At 41.0% G+C, this 20,646-nt stretch overlaps 1 protein-coding gene across 1 annotated transcript; it reads left to right on the top strand.

Moving 5' to 3' along the window:
- Positions 1–527: 527 nt before the first annotated feature.
- Positions 528–19,011, top strand: LAPTM4A (lysosomal protein transmembrane 4 alpha). The gene is made up of 7 exons (XM_023229941.1): positions 528–1,174; positions 10,715–10,835; positions 14,064–14,140; positions 14,241–14,363; positions 16,599–16,694; positions 17,250–17,348; positions 18,384–19,011. The coding sequence occupies exons 1-7, from the start codon at positions 1,064–1,066 to the stop codon at positions 18,456–18,458; spliced, it is 702 nt and encodes a 233-aa protein (XP_023085709.1). The 5' UTR covers positions 528–1,063; the 3' UTR covers positions 18,459–19,011.
- The last annotated feature ends 1,635 nt before the right edge of the window (positions 19,012–20,646 follow it).

Genomic DNA, 20,646 nt, shown 5'->3' with positions numbered 1-20,646 from the left:
ATCAGGGCTGGGGAATGAATTTACAAATCGATGCAAAATGGCTTTTCCCAAGGAGGGGTAAGATACAATATCAAGTCCAGTGGAGGGGGTCTTACAGAGTTCTGTAAAGCACCACAAAGGCGGACAGCCCCCCTAGTAACAGAATGCTCGGTTCAGTGTGCCAAACTATGACTGTTTTTTCATTGAAGACATTCAGTATTTTTTTGTCCATTTCAAAGTGTTTCATAATTTTTCACTACAAAAAATCACTCATCTCTAAAAACCCAGCAGCTAAGCAGTTCTTCCACGTTATTTTGTTTTCATTTATCCTTAATCTTTTTGCCTTTGGCAGGGTTGGATAGTCTTTCTTCGCCCCCACCAAGGAGGCTTCGGAGGGTAGGGAGGGTGTTAATCCAGCCCCTCCACTCCTCCAAGCAGCCTCCCATTTCCGCTACAGGGCCGAGGACCTCTCCAGGCTGGGCTTGGCCCCGTCCCTTCCTCGCAGGCCCCGCCCCCAGCCCGCGCAATAATCGAGCTGCGCGCAAAGGTCACGTTATCAGCCTGTGACGCTTCCCAAGCAGTACGTGGCACACATTGCTCAGAAAAGCCCCTTGTGCCCGCTTTTTGCCATCCGCGCTGTCTCGTGTCTCCCTTTTCCCATTAAATGCCTCTTTTCTTGCAGGTCTCATCTCGGGGATAGTGAACTACGGGGCTATACCTATCCGCAACTATCCTAGGCCCAAGAGCCAGCCCTTGCCCTCACGTAACAGGCGGAGACTCGCTGAGGCGAGTTGCACTTCTAATTGAGCGTGAGGGCTTGTCAATCTCTTAAGTTTTTCCAATCAGAAGTCCGGTCCATCCAGCCTTCCGCTCTCCATTGGCCTTTGTGGGAGGGAAAGGGGTGGGTAAGCCGAAGTCGCTGCGCTCAGTGCGCAGGCGCGAGAAAACTGGCAGGGGCCCGAGCCGGGGGCTGGCTTGAAGACGCGTCGTTGGGTTTGGGGGCCTTGAAAGAGCCGTTTGAGTTTGTCTGCGGGTGGAGAACGTTTGTCAGGGGCCCGGACAAGAAAGAGGCCCGCCTGTTACGATGGTGTCCATGACTTTTAAACGGAGCCGCAGTGACCGGTTCTACAGCACCCGGTGCTGCGGCTGTTGCCATGTCCGCACTGGGACAATCATCCTGGGGACCTGGTACATGGTAAGGCGGGCGGGCGTGGCGCGCATGTCTGGGGGGCATGGGGAGGGGGTGGGACTGAAAACGGGGTGTTGGGTGGGGCGGGGACTTGGGGGGACGCTGCTTTTTAGGGCGCGCCAACTCAGCATGAAATCCAGGGACTTTGGGGAAGTAACCTTGTTCAGGAATCGGAGTGGGGGGCGAGGGGCGGTGGTAAGCATGGGGAGATTGTTCTTTGGCAAGAATCTGAGGAGAAAAGCGGGCTTGAGAGAGCAGAGGCGATGCAGGCGAAGGGACGAGGGTGCTAGGATTTAGTGGGAATTCTTCTGTTTTGGCTCTTGTTGTATTTCTGCGATCTGAAAGGCAGCCCCTCCCTTGCTCCTATCCAGCGCTCCCTGGAATTTTTTCCCCTGATGAAATAATTAGGAGCGGACCTTGATAAATGTAGCCTAGTTGCGATATTGGTCTTCCCGTTGGGAAAGCGAAAGATCCGGCGGTAACCCCGTTGTCCGTGTTTCTTGGACTTTGTTTTGTTTCAGCGCCTCTCTTGCGTCTCCAGAATCGCTTGGGGGCGATAGGTTTTGCCTGAGTTGACGCCTGACCAGCTTTTGTCCTGGTGCAGCCTCCTCCCTGCGCAGTAGGTGCTTTTCGTAGCCGATCCGCTGTTTTTACAGAGACCTTTATTGAGAGCCCTCTCCATCTTGGCCACCTAAGCTGATATCTCCTGGGTTCCAAGATATGTGTGATTCTGCCCTAACCAAGTTGACACTGTTGTTGCCTGGCGATTCACTAGTAATACGTTTGTGATTTTTCTTTTTTAATTCACCATTTATAGTATCCATGCACATTAAACCTAACTTCTCGCTGACTTCCAAATATGGGATTCAGTTTAGGTAGTTTTAGGTTATTATGACTTTTCCGAGGCTGTGACAAACTTCCTACATGGTCGACTTGGCCACTTTCTTTAATGACTTCGTGAATGTGGTTGTGTGGGTGACGTTGGTGATACTGTGCAGTTTTTGATACTTAACTGTAAAAGAGGAGGAGAGTTATCCCAGACACAATCTGTTTTCTCTGTACTTGCTGCTTCTTCATACTCATTGTCTTGAAATCATTAGTAAGCATTTGGAAAAACGCCAGATGAGAATCATCTTAAATGAGGCAGATACTGTTTCATGGCCCACCTCCGGAGGACCACCTGACTCCACTTGACTCCTACCTGCCCTGTTGTTTCTTACCGTCTTGTTTCTGATGTACGTTTAAAAAACAACACAAATGTGTAGGTTTGCTTGTGCTGAGTTTATTTTCATGTTTCCTATACTTTTATGTTCAGAAATACCGCCTTATTGATAGAACTATATCACATTTTCCCTCAGAGGCTCTTTCGTTCTGTATTTTAACTGATTTGGAATACTAAACGTCATATAGTTAATGGCCATCAGCTGCATTATGTTTCTGACTTCCTTTTATATCTTCTCCATTTTGCTGAGGGGCTGGGTCTAATTTCTTTTGTTTGTCCTTAGCTCTGCCTTCTATTTCCCTAAATGAATAATTCATACCTTGAGGATCCTCAAGCCTCTTACTCAATTCCGTCTTCCTCGCCCCCAGAATATGACTTTCTTTCCTATTTAAGAGAATCCATCGGCCTGGCTCTCTCGCCTGCAGTCTTAGTCTTCCTGTTTCTTCTCAGATCCTTCCCTCCACTCACAGAACAAAGGATTCCTAACTCCTCAAGAAGAGAATACCACCATTTCTATTTCAACCATCCGAACGTAATTGGCTGTATTTCTTTTCAGTTTTTTCTCAGGCAGATGTTTTGATGCTGTGGGTTCAGCTGGAAAAGGAATAGAATAGCAGGATAAAGTGGGAACTACAAACAGGAAACTCAAAATGCAGAGAGAAAAACTTCAGTAGGGGCGTTTATTCTTTCAAAGTAGGGAGTGAGGAGTTTACATCTGTTCCCTACTGTAAGCCCTTGTTATGAGAAGGGTTCACATTATCTCTGAAGACCATGCTTTAGTTTCACAATTTTAAAAAGATGCCATAGCTGTTCTTTGCATAGACTTCTCAAATTCGTGTAAAACATTTTATTGTAAACTACTTAAATCATTTAACCTGTCTTAAATTGGTTAAGAGATTTACTGACCACCTGCAGTGTAAAAGGCTTTGGTGGACATATAAAAGGAATAAATGACAGGGGCTATGTGTCATTTGCCTTTTGTTTTCCTATTACCTGCCAAGCGCTAGACTCTCAAATGTTTCTTGTCTAACACAGCATCTGCCCTTAAGATGTTTATGGTATCACAAAAAACTTGGAGCACAGATATGAAAAACATATGGTACAGTCATGAGGAAAAGGGGAACGTGATCAGTAATACCAGATTCTAATCAGAATAAGTACTGGACAAAGGCCATTAGTTTTGTTGATGACTTTCAAAAGTGTAGCTTCAATACCATAGCAATGTAAAGAGTCTCTGCCAACTTGGGGAGACATGTAATACTTATGATACAAGACCACTTAGGCCAAAATGTAGTATAATACTTTGAAGCAAAGAGGGCCTGTCCAAGTAGTGCATTTTGTTCTCAGAAGCTACTTTACTAAGAGGAACAATATGGGGATAAGTGAGTATTAAATGTCACTTCGCTCCCTACCTGCCTTGTCGAGGTACTCTCTTCCTTGATTCCTGATGAGGCAATAATTCGCAGTCTGCATGGGAGAATATTCATGTTTCTTTTTACATTACCTGGGCCGGACTTCTGAGATGCTGATTCCCCCTGTGTCATTTGGAACTTGGGGATGCCCCTCTCCCTCGCTCTGAGTGACTGTATCTGATACAGTCTCATTGCTTTCTAGCCACAGCTTCTACTGGTCTAGTGTTAAAGTATTGTAACACTATATACTAAAATATTCATTGTATGGAAAATAGTGCTGTGGAGCATAGAGAAAGCCAGAACGAGTTATCATATGCACTGGAGGTACCAGCCCTGAAGTGTTAGCCTTTGGTGTTTCAGATAGAAAAGAAGTGTACCTGGTGAAGTAACGGGAAATTTCAGAATAAGCTCATGTTTAAATTCTCTCATTCCTGAAATTGTTTTCTCTATCATTTATTGAAGAATTTGAAGCCAGTTGATTTTAAACAAGTTTCTTATGAGGTATAAGCTCAAATGTTTATTGAATAATTGAAAATGGACTTGAAAGTGTGCTGTGGTAGATACACTTTGTGGTTAATGGTGTGTACCACAAGACTACATTTTGAGCATTTGTAATAATTTTATCTCTTAGACTTAATATATGGCTAATTTTTCATGAGTGTCTCAACCATAAGCAGTTTGAAGTTCTATATCTGGGAGAGAAGTAAAAACAGATTTCCTTAAGTTCTATTCCTTTCCAGCCCTCACCTCTGACCTCAAGTAAGCATAGCTTGTTTATATTTCAGTTAGTTTCCTTCCTTAAAAAAAAGGAAGTTTTGTGCCTCCACATTTGCATATGCTATTCCTTCTCCCTGAAATGTTGCTGTCCTCGCAAGTCACTTTCTAAAAGTTTTGTTAAGGACATTTTCATACATGCAAAAGTAGTGAAATAGTACGAAAACCTCCCATTTGTTCATCACCCAGCTTCAACTATTAGCAACGTTTTGCCAAGTTAAGATAATTTAATGGTTAACTCACATGTTTTCATGGTAAAGCTTTTTTTTTTTTTTTGAGACGGAGTCTTGCTCTGTTGCCAAGCTGGAGTGCAGTGGTGCGATCTCGGCTCACTGCAACCTCTGCCTCCCGGGTTCAAGCAATTCCCCTCCCCAGCCTCCCATATAGCTGGGACTACAGGCACCCACCACCATGCCCAGCTAATTGTTAGTATTTTAGTATAGACGGAGTTTCACCATGTTGTCCAGGATGGCCTCGATCTCCTGACCTCATGATCCACCTGCTTCGGCCTCCCAAAGTGCTGGGATTACAGGCGTGAGCTACCGTGCCCAGCCAAGCTTTCTTTACTTCCTAGCCAGAGGGATCTGTTTTTCCCACGGTGCACCTGCAAAAGTTTCTAGATACTTCTTGTATGTACTTATTAAATAGTACTCAGTACACATTGGTAGGATTGTCCTTTTCTCTTATTTTTCTCCCTACAGCAAGATGTTCTCCTGGAGGGAAGAGGGTGATGTCTTACTTTATAAGGGCAGTGGCTCACGCCTGTAATGCCAGCGTTTTGGGAGGCCAAGGCAGGTGAATTGCCCAGGAGTTCAAGACCAGCGTGAGCAACATGACGAAACCCCCTCTCTACCAAATAAAACAAAATAAAAATATAATATATATGAACTGTCTCCTCCAAAAAATATTGTGAATACTCAGTTGTATCTGCATGTAACAGTAAACAGCAAAAAACTTTTTTTTTTTTTTAAATTATACTTTTAAGTTATAGGGTACATGTGCACAACGTGCAGGTTTGTTACATAGGTATGCATGTACCATGTTGGTTTGCTGCACCCATCAACTCATCATTTACATTAGTTATTTCTACTAATGCTATCCCTCCCCCTCCCTCCCACCCTCTACAGGCCCCCGTGTGGGTGTGTGATGTTCCCCACCCTGTGTCCAAGTGTTCTCATTTTTCAGTTCCCACCTATGAGTGAGAACATGCGGTGTTTGGTTTTCTGTCCTTGTGATAGTTCGCTGAGAATGATGGTTTCCAGCTTCATCCATGTCCCTGCAAAGGACATGAACTCATCCTTTTTTATGGCTGAAAAACGTTTTAGAGATAGTCACTTTTGATCTGTATCAGATAACAGACTTTGCTTAGTTCTGTGGACTGACCCTCCTGTGGGTGCTTTCTCTGCATGGGAAGCTCTTATCTGGATGCCTCCTTAAACCAGACACACTGTTTTAATTATTATCTCAGTAGATACTGGTTCTGGGCAAATTACTGTGGGAAAACTGAAAAATGATTTTTTTTAGTCTCCAAAGAATCTTCTGGAATAGATGTGGCAGTGAAAGAAGAAAACAAAGAATTCCTCTCTCTAGACCCTGTGCTTCCATGGATCTGAAACAGTTATTTTGTAACAAGTCAAATCTAACAGATTTCTTGTGGTACACACTTATATAAGATGTACAAGAAGCTTTGAAAAAATGCACACCACCTGGTTTGACTGATTAAATTTACAGTACTGTTAACATATTAAGTGGTGAATCCGCAGCCTATGCTGCTAAAATATTGCTGTATTCTATACCTCTCCATATTGCCAAGTTTAGAAGTTAATAATTTAATCTCTTTTTTTTTTTTTTAATGGGGTTTTGCTGTGTTGCCTGTGCTGGTGTGCAGTGGCACGATTATAGCACACTGCAGTCTTGAACTGGGCTCAAGCGATCTCCCACCTCAGGCACCTGACCAGCGGGGACTGCCGGCACACACCACTGTCCCCAGCTTAATCATTCTTTTTAAATTACATTTTTATTAACTTTCTTTCCTGAGTACAGTGAAAGGAAATGAATCAGGAATAAGTTTTTGTAATAGTTAGTACATAGTTGGATATTTTCAGAGAAATTTTATATTGTAAGACTACAGTTAATTTTATGTATTTTTTAAAAAGCTAAACATGTAATTTAGAAATATCAACTTTAATCAGAGGTAAGTTGCCAGGACTTACATATGAGCACAAGGTTCATTGGTGAATATGTTTAAGATCAAAGGATACCAGGAGCAGTGGCTCGTGCCTGTCATCCTAGCACTTTGGAAGGCCAGTGCAATAGGATCACTTGGGGCCAGAAGTTCGAGACCAGACTGGACAACATACTGAGACTCTGTCTCTACAAAAAAAATTTTTTTAAAGTCACAAGGATGGGTTTTCCAGTGTAATACTTTAAGATTTAAGTTGGGGTTCTAATGAAATGACGTGATCTAATGGAAAAAAGCTTTTTGAAGTAGCTCTGAAATTTATTTCACCATTTCTTGGTCCTTTTGATTAGCCCTATGTTTTTTTTTTTTTTTAATCTTCAGTCGTGTGACCCACAGTGAAATGAAACTTGAAGTGTCTCTAGTACTAAAAGAAGATAATAGTGGATGAGTGTGTGACTTACCCATGGAAGAGAAGAAAAGAGTTGAGTTTTGTGTTTTGTTTTTTAAGAGACAGTCTTGCTATTGTTGCCCAGGCTGGTTTCCAGAGCTCAGGCAATCCTTCCCACCTCAGCCTCCCAAGTAGCTGGGACTATAGGTGTGAGATTTTTAGAAATCCTTCATGTGATAAAAATATTTAAGAAGGGAAAATAGAACTCCTAAATATTTTTTGGCATGTCATTCCCTTCATTTAGTAATTGAGTTTGCATGCTTTTCTTGACAAAGGAATTTCTGTACTGCAGAGAGCTTTTTCACTGTGATTATACTGTGTTTTGCAAAGAAGAGTTTGCCTAATTGATTTCAAACTGATTTCCATACACAGAACATACAACGTTTTAGTAGATATATCCGATTGTTCAGTAATTAATTCACCTAGTTGTATTAGCTCATACTCATATACCACACACACTGGCCAAAACCCATTGCAGCAAATGTGGGCAACAAAAAAGTCAGCCTTCAATTGGGGAGAGCCACCTTGCAAAAGTGATTGTTCCTGGTAAGTCCTCTCAAGAATTGAAAGATAACGTGCCTTGCCTCTGAACAATGCAAGGAAAGAGGCATGCTGCTGAACATAGAGAGTAAAGTCTAAACATTGTATAGCTTTAGATAATGGTTTCTTTGGGAAACACCTTAAAACAGGAGTTACTGGGGAATGATTATTAATAATCATGTAGTGCTGAGAAGGAGATGTCTTAAAAAACAGACTTGTATCCTGATTCTCCCATCTGTCAGCTCAGCAAGCTTAACACAAGTTATATAGCTTTACTGAATCTTAGTTTCCCCATCTGCACATGGGCTTTAGTAATACTTACTTCATGGGTTGTTGTGAGGAATAAGTGAAGTAATATACGTAAATACACATGTCATAGAGTATATCCTCAATATATATTGGCTGATTCCAAATTTGATATTGTGACATTGTTTAGATCACCTACCCTAAAGATAAAACTTGATCTGCTTATCTAGTGGATGTTAGTGAAATGACTTCAGCTGATAAGAGGAAAATGCATTTCCTGTGTATTTATCATTCAAGGTGAAACAGGAGAGAAGTATATAATAGTTTGCTTAAAATACTATTGCTAGCTGGCTGACACAGTGGCTCACACCTGTAATCCCAGCACTTTGGGAGGCCGAGGCTGGTGGATCACTTGAGGTCTGGAGTTTGAGACTAGCCTGGCCAACATGGCGAAATCCCGCCTCTACTAAAAATACAAAAATTAGCCAGGCTTGATGGCGCGTGCCTGTAGTCCCAGCTACTCGGGAGGCTGAGGTGTAAGAATCGCTTGAACCCAAGAGATGGAAGCTGCAGTGAGCTGAGATTGCACCACTGCACTTCAGCCTGGGCGACAAAGCGAGGCTCAGTCCCAAAAAAAAAAAAAGTCCCAGCTACTTGGGAGGCTGAGGTAGGAGAATCACTTGAACCCAGGAGGTGGAGGCTGCAGTGAACCGAGATCACGCCACTGCGCTCCAGCCTGGGCGACAGCGAGACTCCATCTCAAAAATGAACTGAATAAAAATAAAATACTAATGATAGGAACTTAATAACCCTTGAAAATTCCAGATGTTCACATTTTCACAAAGGGAAGGAGGGCAAATTCTGTGAACTTTACTATGTTAGGTAAGGAACCTAACTCCAATCCTACGTGAGATTTCTATCTTGAGTCATTAACAGTACTCTTTCCGAGTACTTAAATGCAGTGAAGCCTCCTGGGATATTGCAGGGATTGGCCAACAACTATGGGCACAACTCATTTCCTTTTAAAATGCATTTACAACCCTGGGAGACTAGGAAGATTCATCAGATATGATGGAATTTCAGCAGGATGTTCCTCTGAATAGCTAAACAATTTTATTCAGAAGTTGCTGGTTAATGGGAAGGGGCAGCCTCTAGCAGCTTTGTCCTCGGCTCTGTTCTCTTTTGTTAGTGACTTAGATAGAGATACTGGTTACATGCTGATCCTAAATTCAGGAAGTTGAGACAGGCAGTAAATCTGTAGTGTGTCAGAATCTACATCCAGAAAATCTTCATAGGCAAGAATAATAAGATGAAACTCAATTACAGGTATATTAAGGCCTGTGCTTGAGCCTCTGAATCCAACTGTACAGGTACAGGTGGTAGCTTAGCACAATCAAGTGTGAAAAAGAACTTGGTGTTTTAGGGAGTGATATTCATGTAATATTCAGAAAATTTATAAAGCCAGTGCAGGCCGGGTGTGGTGGCTCATGCCTGTAATCCTAGCATGTTGGGAGGCTAAAGCAGGAGGATCACTTGAGGCCAAGAGTTCAAGACTAGCCTAGGCAATATGGTGAGGCCTTGTTTCTAGCAAAAACAAAAAACCTCAGTACAACTTCAGGTTGCATTAATTGAAATTTGTTAGCCAGCGTATGAGAACTGAGATCTCATTGTGTTCTGACCAGGCTGACCTTACCTCATTTTAATATATGTCCATCAAACTGGAGCACGTGTAAAGAGGAAGACAAAAGGGAAATAGGTAGCTAGGAAACATGCTAGTCAGAGGAATGGCTTAAAGATCTGAATGTCTGTTCTAGAAAACACAGTATTTGGAGGCTGTTTTCAGGTATTGGAGCACTTATTTAGAAGGGAGAGCACGTTATCTCAAAAGGTAGATTTAAGGCTGGGCGTGGTGGCTCATGCCTGTAATACCAGCACTTTGGGAGGCTGGGGCTGGGCGTGTCACTTGAGGTCAGGAATTAGAGACCAGCCTGGCCAACATAGTGAAACCCCGTCTCTACTGAAAATACAAAAATCACCTGGATATCGTGGTGGGCACCTGTAATCCCAGCTACTGGGTGGCTGAGGTGGGAGGATCACATGAGCCTAGGAAGGGAAGGCTTCAGTGAGCTGAGATTGTACCACTGCACTCCAGCCTGGACAACAAGAGACTCTATATAACAAAAAAAAAAAAAAAAAAAAAAGAATTAAGACCCGTAGATGAGTTAAATGACTTTCAGAATGTTGGTAAGTCTCTTAAGCATTTGAGTCTAGCTCAAGAGGAAATAGTGAGTTGTCTGTCACCAGATGAGAGATGCTGTGTAGGAGTTTTGGGCATCTGATGAATAAATATAACAGATGAACAGTAACTTCTTCAAACCCAGAAATTCTGAGATTGGTATATGAATAAATAGGTAGCTTTGAATATGAACCATTTGTAATGATTCTTTAGTTTTAATTTTTGTGTAATTTTATTCTGGTGTATTGGTTATACATCTTATCTCTGAAATGGTTAATATTATTTATACTTTATAAAATACTTATTTTTAAGTTAGTCTTATAGTGGTAATTGTGTATTGTTTTATCTCACAGGTAGTCTCCCACTGTTTCATATCTGTGTTACTTCAAGTAAGACAATCTTAAATATGAGAGATTGTGCTGAGATTGTGCTAAGTTTGTGTCATAATGGTAATTAATGTAACTGATAGATTGTTACCTTTTCCAGGTAGTAAACCTATTGATGGCAATTTTGCTGACTGTGGAAGTGACTCATCCAAACTCCATGCCAGCTGTCAACATTCAGTATGAAGTCATCGGTAATTACTATTCATCTGAGAGAATGGCTGGTATGTGTTTAATTGAAAAAAAAAAAAATCTCCCCTGCTAATTTTTGTATACAGTCATGTGTTGTTTAATGATGGGGACATATTCCGAGAAATGTCACTGGATGATATTGTTGTGTGAACATCATAGGGTGTACCTACACATAGCCTACTGTACACCTAGGCTGTGTGGTAGAGGCTCCTAGGCTAAAACCTGTGCAGCAGGTTACTGTGCTGAATACTGTAGGCAGTTGTCATACAGTGACAAATAAGTGTGTATCTAAAGACAGAAAAACATAGTAATACTGTAAATACACTATTACAGTGTTATGGAACCATCATCATACAGTCCATTGTGGACCAAAATGTTATTTGGCACATGTCTCTCTACACACACACTAGTTATTTAGAAGATTGATGAGATTATGCTTAAGTTACATTTCAGAAAGTTAAAATGGTTATATAATAAGGGTAACAAGGTAAATTATATTTAAGTCATTCTTGCTGAGGCAGGAAAGTATTTTGATGGGTTTTTCAGAGATACTCAGTGAGGATTACAATAGAGCATTTCTAGCCAGAAGAAGTAATGGACTATTAGGTTTTTGAGAAATGTGTAAAATGTACCTTGAAATCAAAATAAGCATGCAGGCTTCGTAAGACTGTTTTTAAAGTAGCTACTAATAGAAAGGAGAAGAAAGCTCTATGGTTAGAATATATGTGTCTCTCCAAAATTCTTATGTTGGAGCTTAACTTCCAAGGTGATGATACTAAGAGGTAGGACCCTTGTGTGGTGATTAGGCCATGAGGGCTCTACCCTCATGAATGGGATAAATGCCCTCCTTTTTTTTGAGACAGAGTTTTGCTCTTGTTGCCCAGGCTGGAGTGCAGTGGTGCGATCTTGGCTCACTGCAACCTCTGCCTCCCGGGTTCAAGCAATTCTCCTGCCTCAGCCTCCTGAGTAGCTGGGATTACAGGCACGTGTCACCACACCCAGCTGATTTTTTGTATTTTTAGTAGTTTCTCCATGTTGGTCAGGTTGGTCTAGAACTCTCAACCTCAGGTGATCCACCCGCCTTAGCCTCCCAGAGTGCTGGGATTACAGGCATAAGCCACTGTGCCTGGCCAGTGCCCTTCATTTTAAAAATCACATATTACTTATTAGTTTAAAAAATTTTTTTAGAGAAAAGTTCTTTCTTTGTTGCCCCAACTGGAGTGCAGTGGTGCAGTAATAGCTCACTGTAACCCAGAATTCCTGAGCTCAAGTGATCCTACCACCTCACTGCCTGAGTAGCTAAATTTTTGTGGAGATGGGTTCTCCCTGTCTTTTACTGGGCTGGTGTTGAGCTCCCGGCTTCAAGTGACCCTCCCACCTCAGCCTCCCAAAGTGCTGAGATTATAGGCATGAGCCACTGTGCCCAGCCCATAGCAGACTCTTGAAAGCTGATTATTTGAATTACAAATTTTGCTTTCAAATTTGATAAGACCTGTTTAATTTCATATTTTGTTTTTACCTGAATTCTTCTGAGTGAAAGTTTGCATGTTGTAGCAGGGAAGTCCTTTAAATTCTTAACATTTATCCTGTATCTTCTAAGAAAAAAGTAAACAGGACTATTCCTAGTTTAGTGCCAAATACTGATGATTGCCCGGTGATAAGATTATTTATAAATGCTGGGCATGTGGCTCACGCCTGTAATCCCATCACTTTGGGAGGCCGAGGCAGGTGAATCACTTGAGGTCAGGAGTTTGAGACCAGCCTGGCTAACATGGTGAAACCCCATCTCTATTAAAAATATAAAAATTAGCTGGGCGTGTGGCGCAGGCCTGCAATCCTAGCTACTCTGGAGGCTGAGGCAAGAGAATAGCTTGAACCCCAGGGGTAGAGGTTGCAGTGAGCCGAGATTGTGCCACTGCACTCCAGCCTGGGTGACAGAGTGAGAGTGTCTCAAAGGGAAAAAAAAAGGTTATATATACATTTACCCAATAGGGAAGATTCAGCAGTTGTTCTAGTCATTCATCATTATTAGTGCCCTCAGTATTTTTTTTTTTTTTTTAATTTTTAAAACATCTTTTGTACATATGGGGTCTTGCTGTATTGCCAAGGCTGGTCTTGAATTCCTGGCCTCAAGTGATTTTCCCACTTTAGCCTCCCAGAGTACTGAGATTACAGGTGTAGGTTGCCATGCCCATCCGCCCCAGTTTCTTAATCTCTGCCCAGACGGATCACCTGAGGTCGGGAGTTTATACCAGCCTGGCCAACATGGTGAAACTTTGTCTCTATACTAGAAATATAAAAGTTAGCCGAATGTGGTGGTGCTTGCCTGTAACTCCAGCTACTCGGGAGGCTAAGGCAAGATAATTGCATGAACCTGGGAGGCAGAGGTTGCAGTGAACCGAGATTGCACCACTGCACTCCAGCCTGGACAACAGAGCAAGACTGCCTCAAAAAAAAAAAAAAAAAAGAGCAAACTGTCCAGAGTCACAGAATGAACTACAGATTTGTGCTGAGAAACTCAGTAAGTCAGGCAAAGTTTAGAATTGCTTGAGATTACTTAGCTGTTTTGTAAAAAAATCAGTGAGCATGGATTAATGGAGAGTTGGAACAAAGAAGAAAGTAGTGTGTGTAACATAGTTACAGGGTGCAGGAAGCAATGAATTTTAGTGTTTGGGAGGTTGGGTGGGGAAGCGAGATTAATGGAGAACTTTGAATTTCAGGTAATATTTATCTAGGGCAAGAGGTAATGTAGGTAGCATTCTGAGTTTAATACATCTGTCTTTTAAGCAATTGCCAGCCATTCCTTCCAGCTAAACCCTACTCATCTCGTAAGACCCATCTTGTGTCATTTCTTCGTATTTTTTCCTGATGCTTCAGGCAAAACAAATTGTTTCTGCCTCTGTTGTAGCACTTGACACATTGGATTATAATGATCTGTTTGCACATCTTCAGACTCCTGGGCTCATGAGGGCACAGGGACTTGTTTCTCTAGCAGAGAATGTGGTTCATGTGCCATTCTAAACTCATGTCAGTGAGTTGTTGTAGCGATTTAACAAATAAGTGCTTTGTGTGAGTGTCTCAAGGTTCATTACTTCATGCTGAGTCTTTGATTTTTTTTCTTTTACCCTCTTGGCCTTAGATCTTTTTATAGCCAATTTTGAAAATATTTAAATTTAGTATTTTAAAGCTAGCTTTCAGTGAAGTTTTGTTCTTTTTGTTGTGTAAGTAGCTTAATTAGATTTTTGTTTTTGTTTTCTTAGATAATGCCTGTGTTCTTTTTGCCGTCTCTGTTCTTATGTTTATAATCAGTTCAATGCTGGTTTATGGAGCAATTTCTGTAAGTATACTGTATTTTCAGCTTTTAGAGTTTGACCTTAGAGGAGCTTAGTAATTTCCTATATGTGATACAATGTTGTGGTTGTTATTTTTTTCTCCAGTATCAAGTGGGTTGGCTGATTCCATTCTTCTGTTACCGGCTTTTTGACTTTGTCCTCAGTTGCCTGGTTGCTATTAGTTCTCTCACCTATTTGCCAAGAATCAAAGAGTATCTGGATCAATTAGTAAGTGTGTATGCTCATTAAACTTATTTTTTTCATTTTGAGTAAAATGTTTACATTTAAATTCTGAATCAGCCTTTTGGTATTATTTTTAAGTACTCCACTTGCTCTTAAAAGTGTCTTAAAATAATTATTTCTGCTCTATTAGCTACTGTGACAAAACTAGCAAGATGAAAATGGAGTAATTTCTTACCATACATTTGGATAATTCAGTATTAAGAATTCCTAGAAATGGATATTGTGGAACTAGTAGTTCAGCTTTTGTGTTTGAATGTCCAAAGGTACAATAATTTGACTGTGTATGGCACTCTTTAAGTGACTAGCTTTTTGTCTTTACAGACATCTGTAGCAAGTATTCCAGTTCCTATTATGTTTGTAGCCCTTTGCTAGGCACTATTGGTGAATGGTGTGGATATAAAGATAACTGCCTCATCTTTAGTGAGCAAACTGTAATATTTGGGGAGTCAAGATACATGAAGATGTTACCTGTGATAACAAACGGGAGCTGTCACAGCAGCAGCAAATAGGAACTTTGATTAATGTCATATGGAGGGGGCAGAGAAAACTCTGGGCTGAGTGGACAATGAGGGCTTCATGGAGGTGGTCAGAAGGAGATACGGGATCCAGGTAGATGAAAATTGGCAGGGTCATCCTCAGTTCATTTCCAAAGTGCTTTCAGAACTTTTCTTCCCACTATCAGATTTCCTGCCTAGCCCATTTTCCACACCACCAAATTCATCATTCATTTATTCAGAAAACATTAGCTGGTTCCTCTTACGTGCAAGGTGCTCTGCTAGGTCATAGAGATGCATCAGTGGAGCTTATTTCCTGGTAAAGGAATCAGGAAGTTAACAGTTACTGATACACCATTGTAGGTTACTATGGGAGTGGATATCACATGGGTACTAAACCTGGGCTGGGAAGTGAGATTTGAATTGTACTCAGGAGTTTGAATAGGAATTAAGATAGAGAAAGTATAGAAGACAATGTTCCAGATAAAAGAGACATTGAGGCAACAAGCAGCATAGTGAGGGCACTAGAAGCTGGCCATGGTGGCTGGCACACAGAGGAAGGGTGGGAAGGCTGGAGAGAGTGGCCGGGGGCAGGGCCTGTTGGCCTGGTCAGCCACAGTCAGCGGCTTCTGTGTGGCTCTCTGCTCATGTTATCTCCGGTGGAGAAATTTCAAGTGGTGCTTCCCTGCCTTCTGAATAAAACCCTTAGCATAGCATTCCCTCATGAGCTGCCACCTTCTGTGTTTTTCTTTTTGTTTGTAGATGAAGATTAAAAAAACAGCTTTTTTACCCAAGGAGACAACCTGGCTATGGTTTGGGGAGTGGTGGGTTCTTTTTAATTTTTTTTCTATTTTTTTCAGTCCTTTGGGATTTCTGTTTATGTTGCTTTTTAAATGTAATTATTTAGGCCTTCATGTTGACATTTCCATTAAAAACAAGCATAACTTTAAAAAATTAAATTAGCTTTATAGAAAAGAACATAAAAATTTATTATTCCTTTCACAGACCCTGGTGTTTTCTCTCCTCTGTTTTGTTCACTTAGTGCCTCAGACTGGAAGGTATTTCCTCTGTTGGCTAGCTTTTAAATCTGAAATTCTTCTTTTATAATGCCTTTCTCCCTGAACTTAGCTCATTGCCTTATACACAGTCAGGGCTGAATAAGTATTTAAGTGAATATAGCTGGTGCTTTTCAGTAGAACAAGAGTATGTCTGCAGTAAAACTTATGTCTTGCTTGGCATTGTAACCAGTGGATGTATTTTTTGCCCCTGTCTGATAAGAGTGGAGACAAATGATTGACATTTAGAAAAATAATTTTCCCCGATAGCATTAAAATAACCCAGTTTATCTGTAGAACTTGTGTAGACCTGAGCATCTCCTGAGTTAATGATGCAAGTGATACAGGGACAGATCTCCAGTGCCATATAGGCGATAGTGTTTTTCCAAAGGTCAGAAAGGTGGAAAATAATGAAAAGTAAACAGAAAATGATCTAAATTTAGACTTTTCGGAGCATTGTGGGTTATCAAACAAATGTACTGTAAGTGATTGTTAGCATGCATTAATGGTGATAAGGCTTAAGAGCACTTTGGATTAAATTCTGCTTATACATTTTTATTAAAATATCACTTTTGACTTTGATGCCTTTGTATTCTTCAGCTGCTCTCCAGGTTATCAGCAAGTGCTAATGCGATGGCTGACTTGTAAATGTGTGTGTGTTTTTTTAATAGCCTGATTTTCCCTACAAAGATGACCTCCTGGCCTTGGACTCCAGCTGCCTCCTGTTCATTGTTCTGGTGTTCTTTGCCTTATTCATCATTTTTAAGGTACGTTGCTGACTCAATCTTTAGGGGTGACTGAGACTGACACCGTGAATCTAAACCTTTTTGCCACCTATCACCTTTCAAGTCACAGGAGATGGAGGATTTGTGGGGACAGTGTTTATTCTGGCACACTAGCAGAGATAGCTTCTAGGGAATGTTTTCTGTCTTGTTTCCAAGGAGTGGTTGTAACTGTCAGGATCCTTCTCTAAGTGAAAGGACCTACTTTTTATGTTTTTGAAAGGAGTTCACGATTTGTATTGAAAATCTTTTAAAATTCCCAAGGTTCGGAAACCCAGAATTTCTTCTGCAGCACAGTGGGTTGACTGACCTGAACTGAAACTCCATCTCTGGTTTCTCTCCGAAATGTTGGTGGTGAAACTTGTGACATTTAAATGAGAGCAAGTAGGGAAAGGGCCTGGCCTGTGCTGGGTCCACACAGAGGTCAGTTCCCTTATACACTGAGGACGTGTGGGGAAAGCATTCTAAGTCACCGGCATTTTAGAGCAGGTTAGTCTGTTGAGTTTCTAGCAGATGTCAACTTTGTTTTTATTCTTCCAGGCTTATCTAATCAACTGTGTTTGGAACTGCTATAAATACATCAACAACCGAAACGTGCCAGAGATTGCTGTGTACCCTGCCTTTGAAGCACCTCCTCAGGTTAGCTACTGTTGGATAGAGTAAAAGGTCGCCAGTCACTATTGACTGTTCCAAGAGAAGAATCTGGAGCTTGACTTTCTCTTTCATGCTGTAATCTATGGTTTGAGCATGAACCCTGGGTACTTTTATGAACAGCTTAAAATCCACAGGATTCAACATTTTCCACTTGGAATCCTGAGTACATGGGTTGCTTGTCTCATCCAGTTTGGTATTAGGTTTATTCATTAGAGGTCCTCATGAGTGTCATGTTTGTGGGGGAGACAAGGCAGGAAACAGCTGTGTTAGGCCCATGTAGCCTGGGGCTTCTAAGGATGGGGAGTCCCGTTGACTGAAACTTGTGTTGTTTTCAAAAAATATCCATATGATCCAAAGGGGGAGCTGACCTGTCTGGGAGATGAATACAGTGGTTTCATGGGTCTTTTGGGGAAGCCTACCTTTCACAGCCCTCTAATTGCTGCTGTACTACCTTCCCAAGTTTTCAGCATATAAAATACATGTGGCCCATCTAGGGCCGGGCTGTCACACTTGGAGTCACTTAGATTGGAATGCCACTCCTCCACTGCATAGGTGTGCCTGTTACCCTCGAAGACATGATATGAGTTCATGATCTTCTGACTACAAGCTGATTGTGATGAAAGTCAGGATCCAGGAGCTAGCATCTTATTGGGGGTTTCCTATTGCATGGTTTAACCCAACTCCTCAACACCTAAACTGTAATTGGCACTGGCACTTTATCAGTCACACTAGAACGAAGGCAGAGCAGTGACACCCACTGCCTGCCTATCTAGGAATCCTTGTCCAGAAGCAGAATTCTCTCTCCCCACCTCCCTCTCCCCAACCTCCCCTTCGCTCGTAATCTTGGTAAAATTTCAGCTTATTCAGGCATCTACTCAGGAGCATTTTAGCTAGCAGTTTTTTCAGCTCTTTATGGTTTTGTATAACCCTAATTAGGGCATAAAGTCTGCAAGCTGAATTATCTTAGAAAGGATTTTAAAGGAGAATTAAATCTGATACCATTTTTTTTTCTCTCTTTAGTACGTTTTGCCAACCTATGAAATGGCTGTGAAAATGCCTGAAAAAGAGCCACCACCTCCTTACTTACCTGCCTGAAGAAATTCTGCCTTTGACAATAAATCCTATACCAGCTTTTTGTCTTGTTTATTTTACAGAATGCTGCAATTCAGGGCTCTTCAAACTTGTTTGATATAAAATATGTTGTCTTTTGTTTAAGCATTTATTTTCAAACACTAAGGAGCTTTTTGGACATGTATTAAATGTCTTTTTGTTTTTTTGTTAAGTCTTTTACATTTTAGTAGTTTTTGAAGACAATCTAGGTTAAGCAAGAGCAAAGTGCCATTGTTTGCCTTTAATTGGGGGTGGGAAGGGAAAGGGGGTACTTGCCACATAGTTTCCTTTTTAACTGCACTTTCTTTATATAATAGTTTGCATTTTGTTATTTGCTACCCTGGGTACTTTCAGGAAGACTGACTTAAATATTCAGGGTGAATAAGTAGTTGGGTATAAGATCTGAATTTTTCATCTGCCGAAACAAGAAAATATTTGACATTTTGACTTGACTGTGGAAGATGATGGTTGCATGTTTCTAATTTGTATGTTTCCATCTTTGTGATAAGATGATTTAATAAACCTCTTTAAATACTTAGGGTTGTCATTTTTTTTAATCTGTTAACTTTTTTTTAGATAAACCCTTGACATATTCCATTACAGTGTATTCAGATGCCAGGGTTTTTTGTTAACTTTGAGAATACAGTTGGCCCTTCGTATCCATGGGTTCTGTATCCATGAAGTCAGTTGACTGGATTGAAAATATTTGGGGGGAAAAATGGATAGTTGGATCTGTACTGAACATGTACAGACTTTTTATTCTTGTCATTGTTCTCTAATTACATTGTATTAAATATTATAAGTAATTTAGAGATCATTTTAAAAATATGGGAGATATGCATGAGTCATATGCATATACTATACCATTTTATTATAAGGGACTTGAGCAACTGTGGAATTGGCTATCTAGGGGGAGAACCTGGAACCAATCCCCCATAGATACCAAGGGACAACTGTACAATGATATACATTTAATTAGAAATCATTTTCTTAATCCATTAACTCAAGCTATTTAAATCTGTGGTGAAGATATTTCTTGAATCACAGGACAGAAATTAATATGGGTGGTTTGAAAAATGATTGCTGTAGCAGTCTTTTTTAATGTCTTATTTTTTTTTCTTTCCAACTTTCTAGGTTCAGAGGGTACATGTGCAGGTTTGTAACATGGGTAAATTGTGTATTGCAGGGGTTTTGTCAATGTTTTGTCATCCAAGTTGTGAGCACAGTACCTGATAGCTAGTTTTTTGATCCTCACCCTCTACTCTTAGGTAGGCCCTGGTATCTTTTGCTGCCTTCTTTGTGTCCATGGTGTACTTAATGTTTAACTCCCACTTATAAGTGAGAGTATTTGGATTTCTATTCCTGCATATCGCCTAGGATAACAGTCTCCAACTCCATCCATGCTCCTGCAAAGGACATGATCTTGTTCTTTTTTATGACTGTAGTGTTCCATAGTATATATGTACCACATTTTCATTATCCAGTCCACTGTTGATGGGTATTTAGGTTGATTCCATGCCTTTGCTATTGTGAATAGTGCTGTGATGAACATATATATGCATGTGTCTTTATGGGAGAATGATTTATATTCCTTTAGGTATATACCTGGTAATAGGATTGCTGGGTTGAATGGTAAAATGTTTTAAGTTTGAGAAATCTCTATGCTGCTTTACACAGTGGTGGAACTAATTAAATTCCCACCAACAGTGTATAAGTGTTCCCTTTTCTCTGCAACCTTGCAAGCATCTGTTTCTTTTTACTTTTTAATCATAGCCATTCTGCCTGGGGTGAGATGCATTTCTCTAATGATTAGTGATATTGAACGTTTTTTCATTTACTTATTGACTGTGTGTATGTCTTTTGAGAAGTGTCTGTTCATATCCTTTACCAATGTTGGGTTTTTTTGTTTTTGTTTTTGTTTTTTTTGAGATGGTCTCTCGCTCTGTCACCTAGGCTTGAGTGCAGTGGCACGATCTTGGCTCTCTGCAGCCTCCACCTCCCAGGTTCAAGTGATTCTCCTGCCTTAGCCTCCCTAGTAGCTGGGACTACAGGTGTGCACCACCATGCCCGGCTAATTTTCATATTTTTAGTAGAGATGGGGTTTCACCATGTTAGCCAGGCTGGTCCTGAACTCCTGACCTCAAGTGTTCCACCCTCAGCCTCCCAAAGTGCT

This window comes from Piliocolobus tephrosceles, chromosome 15 (assembly GCF_002776525.5).
Source record: "Piliocolobus tephrosceles isolate RC106 chromosome 15, ASM277652v3, whole genome shotgun sequence".
In the NCBI taxonomy this organism is placed as follows: Eukaryota; Metazoa; Chordata; class Mammalia; order Primates; family Cercopithecidae; genus Piliocolobus; species Piliocolobus tephrosceles.
The sequence above is the reverse complement of the archived record's forward strand: the minus strand, read 5'-3'. Positions and strand labels throughout refer to the sequence as shown.

What these genes read in the sequence shown, in the direction of transcription:
- LAPTM4A (XM_023229941.1), top strand. Translation starts at nt 1,064, where the DNA reads ATGGTGTCCATGACTTTTAAACGGAGCCGCAGTGACCGGTTCTACAGC. An exon ending in TTCATCTGAGAGAATGGCTG is followed by an intron (nt 10,836 to 14,063) that starts GTATGTGTTTAA and finishes TTGTTTTCTTAG; the next exon opens with ATAATGCCTGTGTTCTTTTT. An exon ending in CCTTTGAAGCACCTCCTCAG is followed by an intron (nt 17,349 to 18,383) that starts GTTAGCTACTGT and finishes TTCTCTCTTTAG; the next exon opens with TACGTTTTGCCAACCTATGA.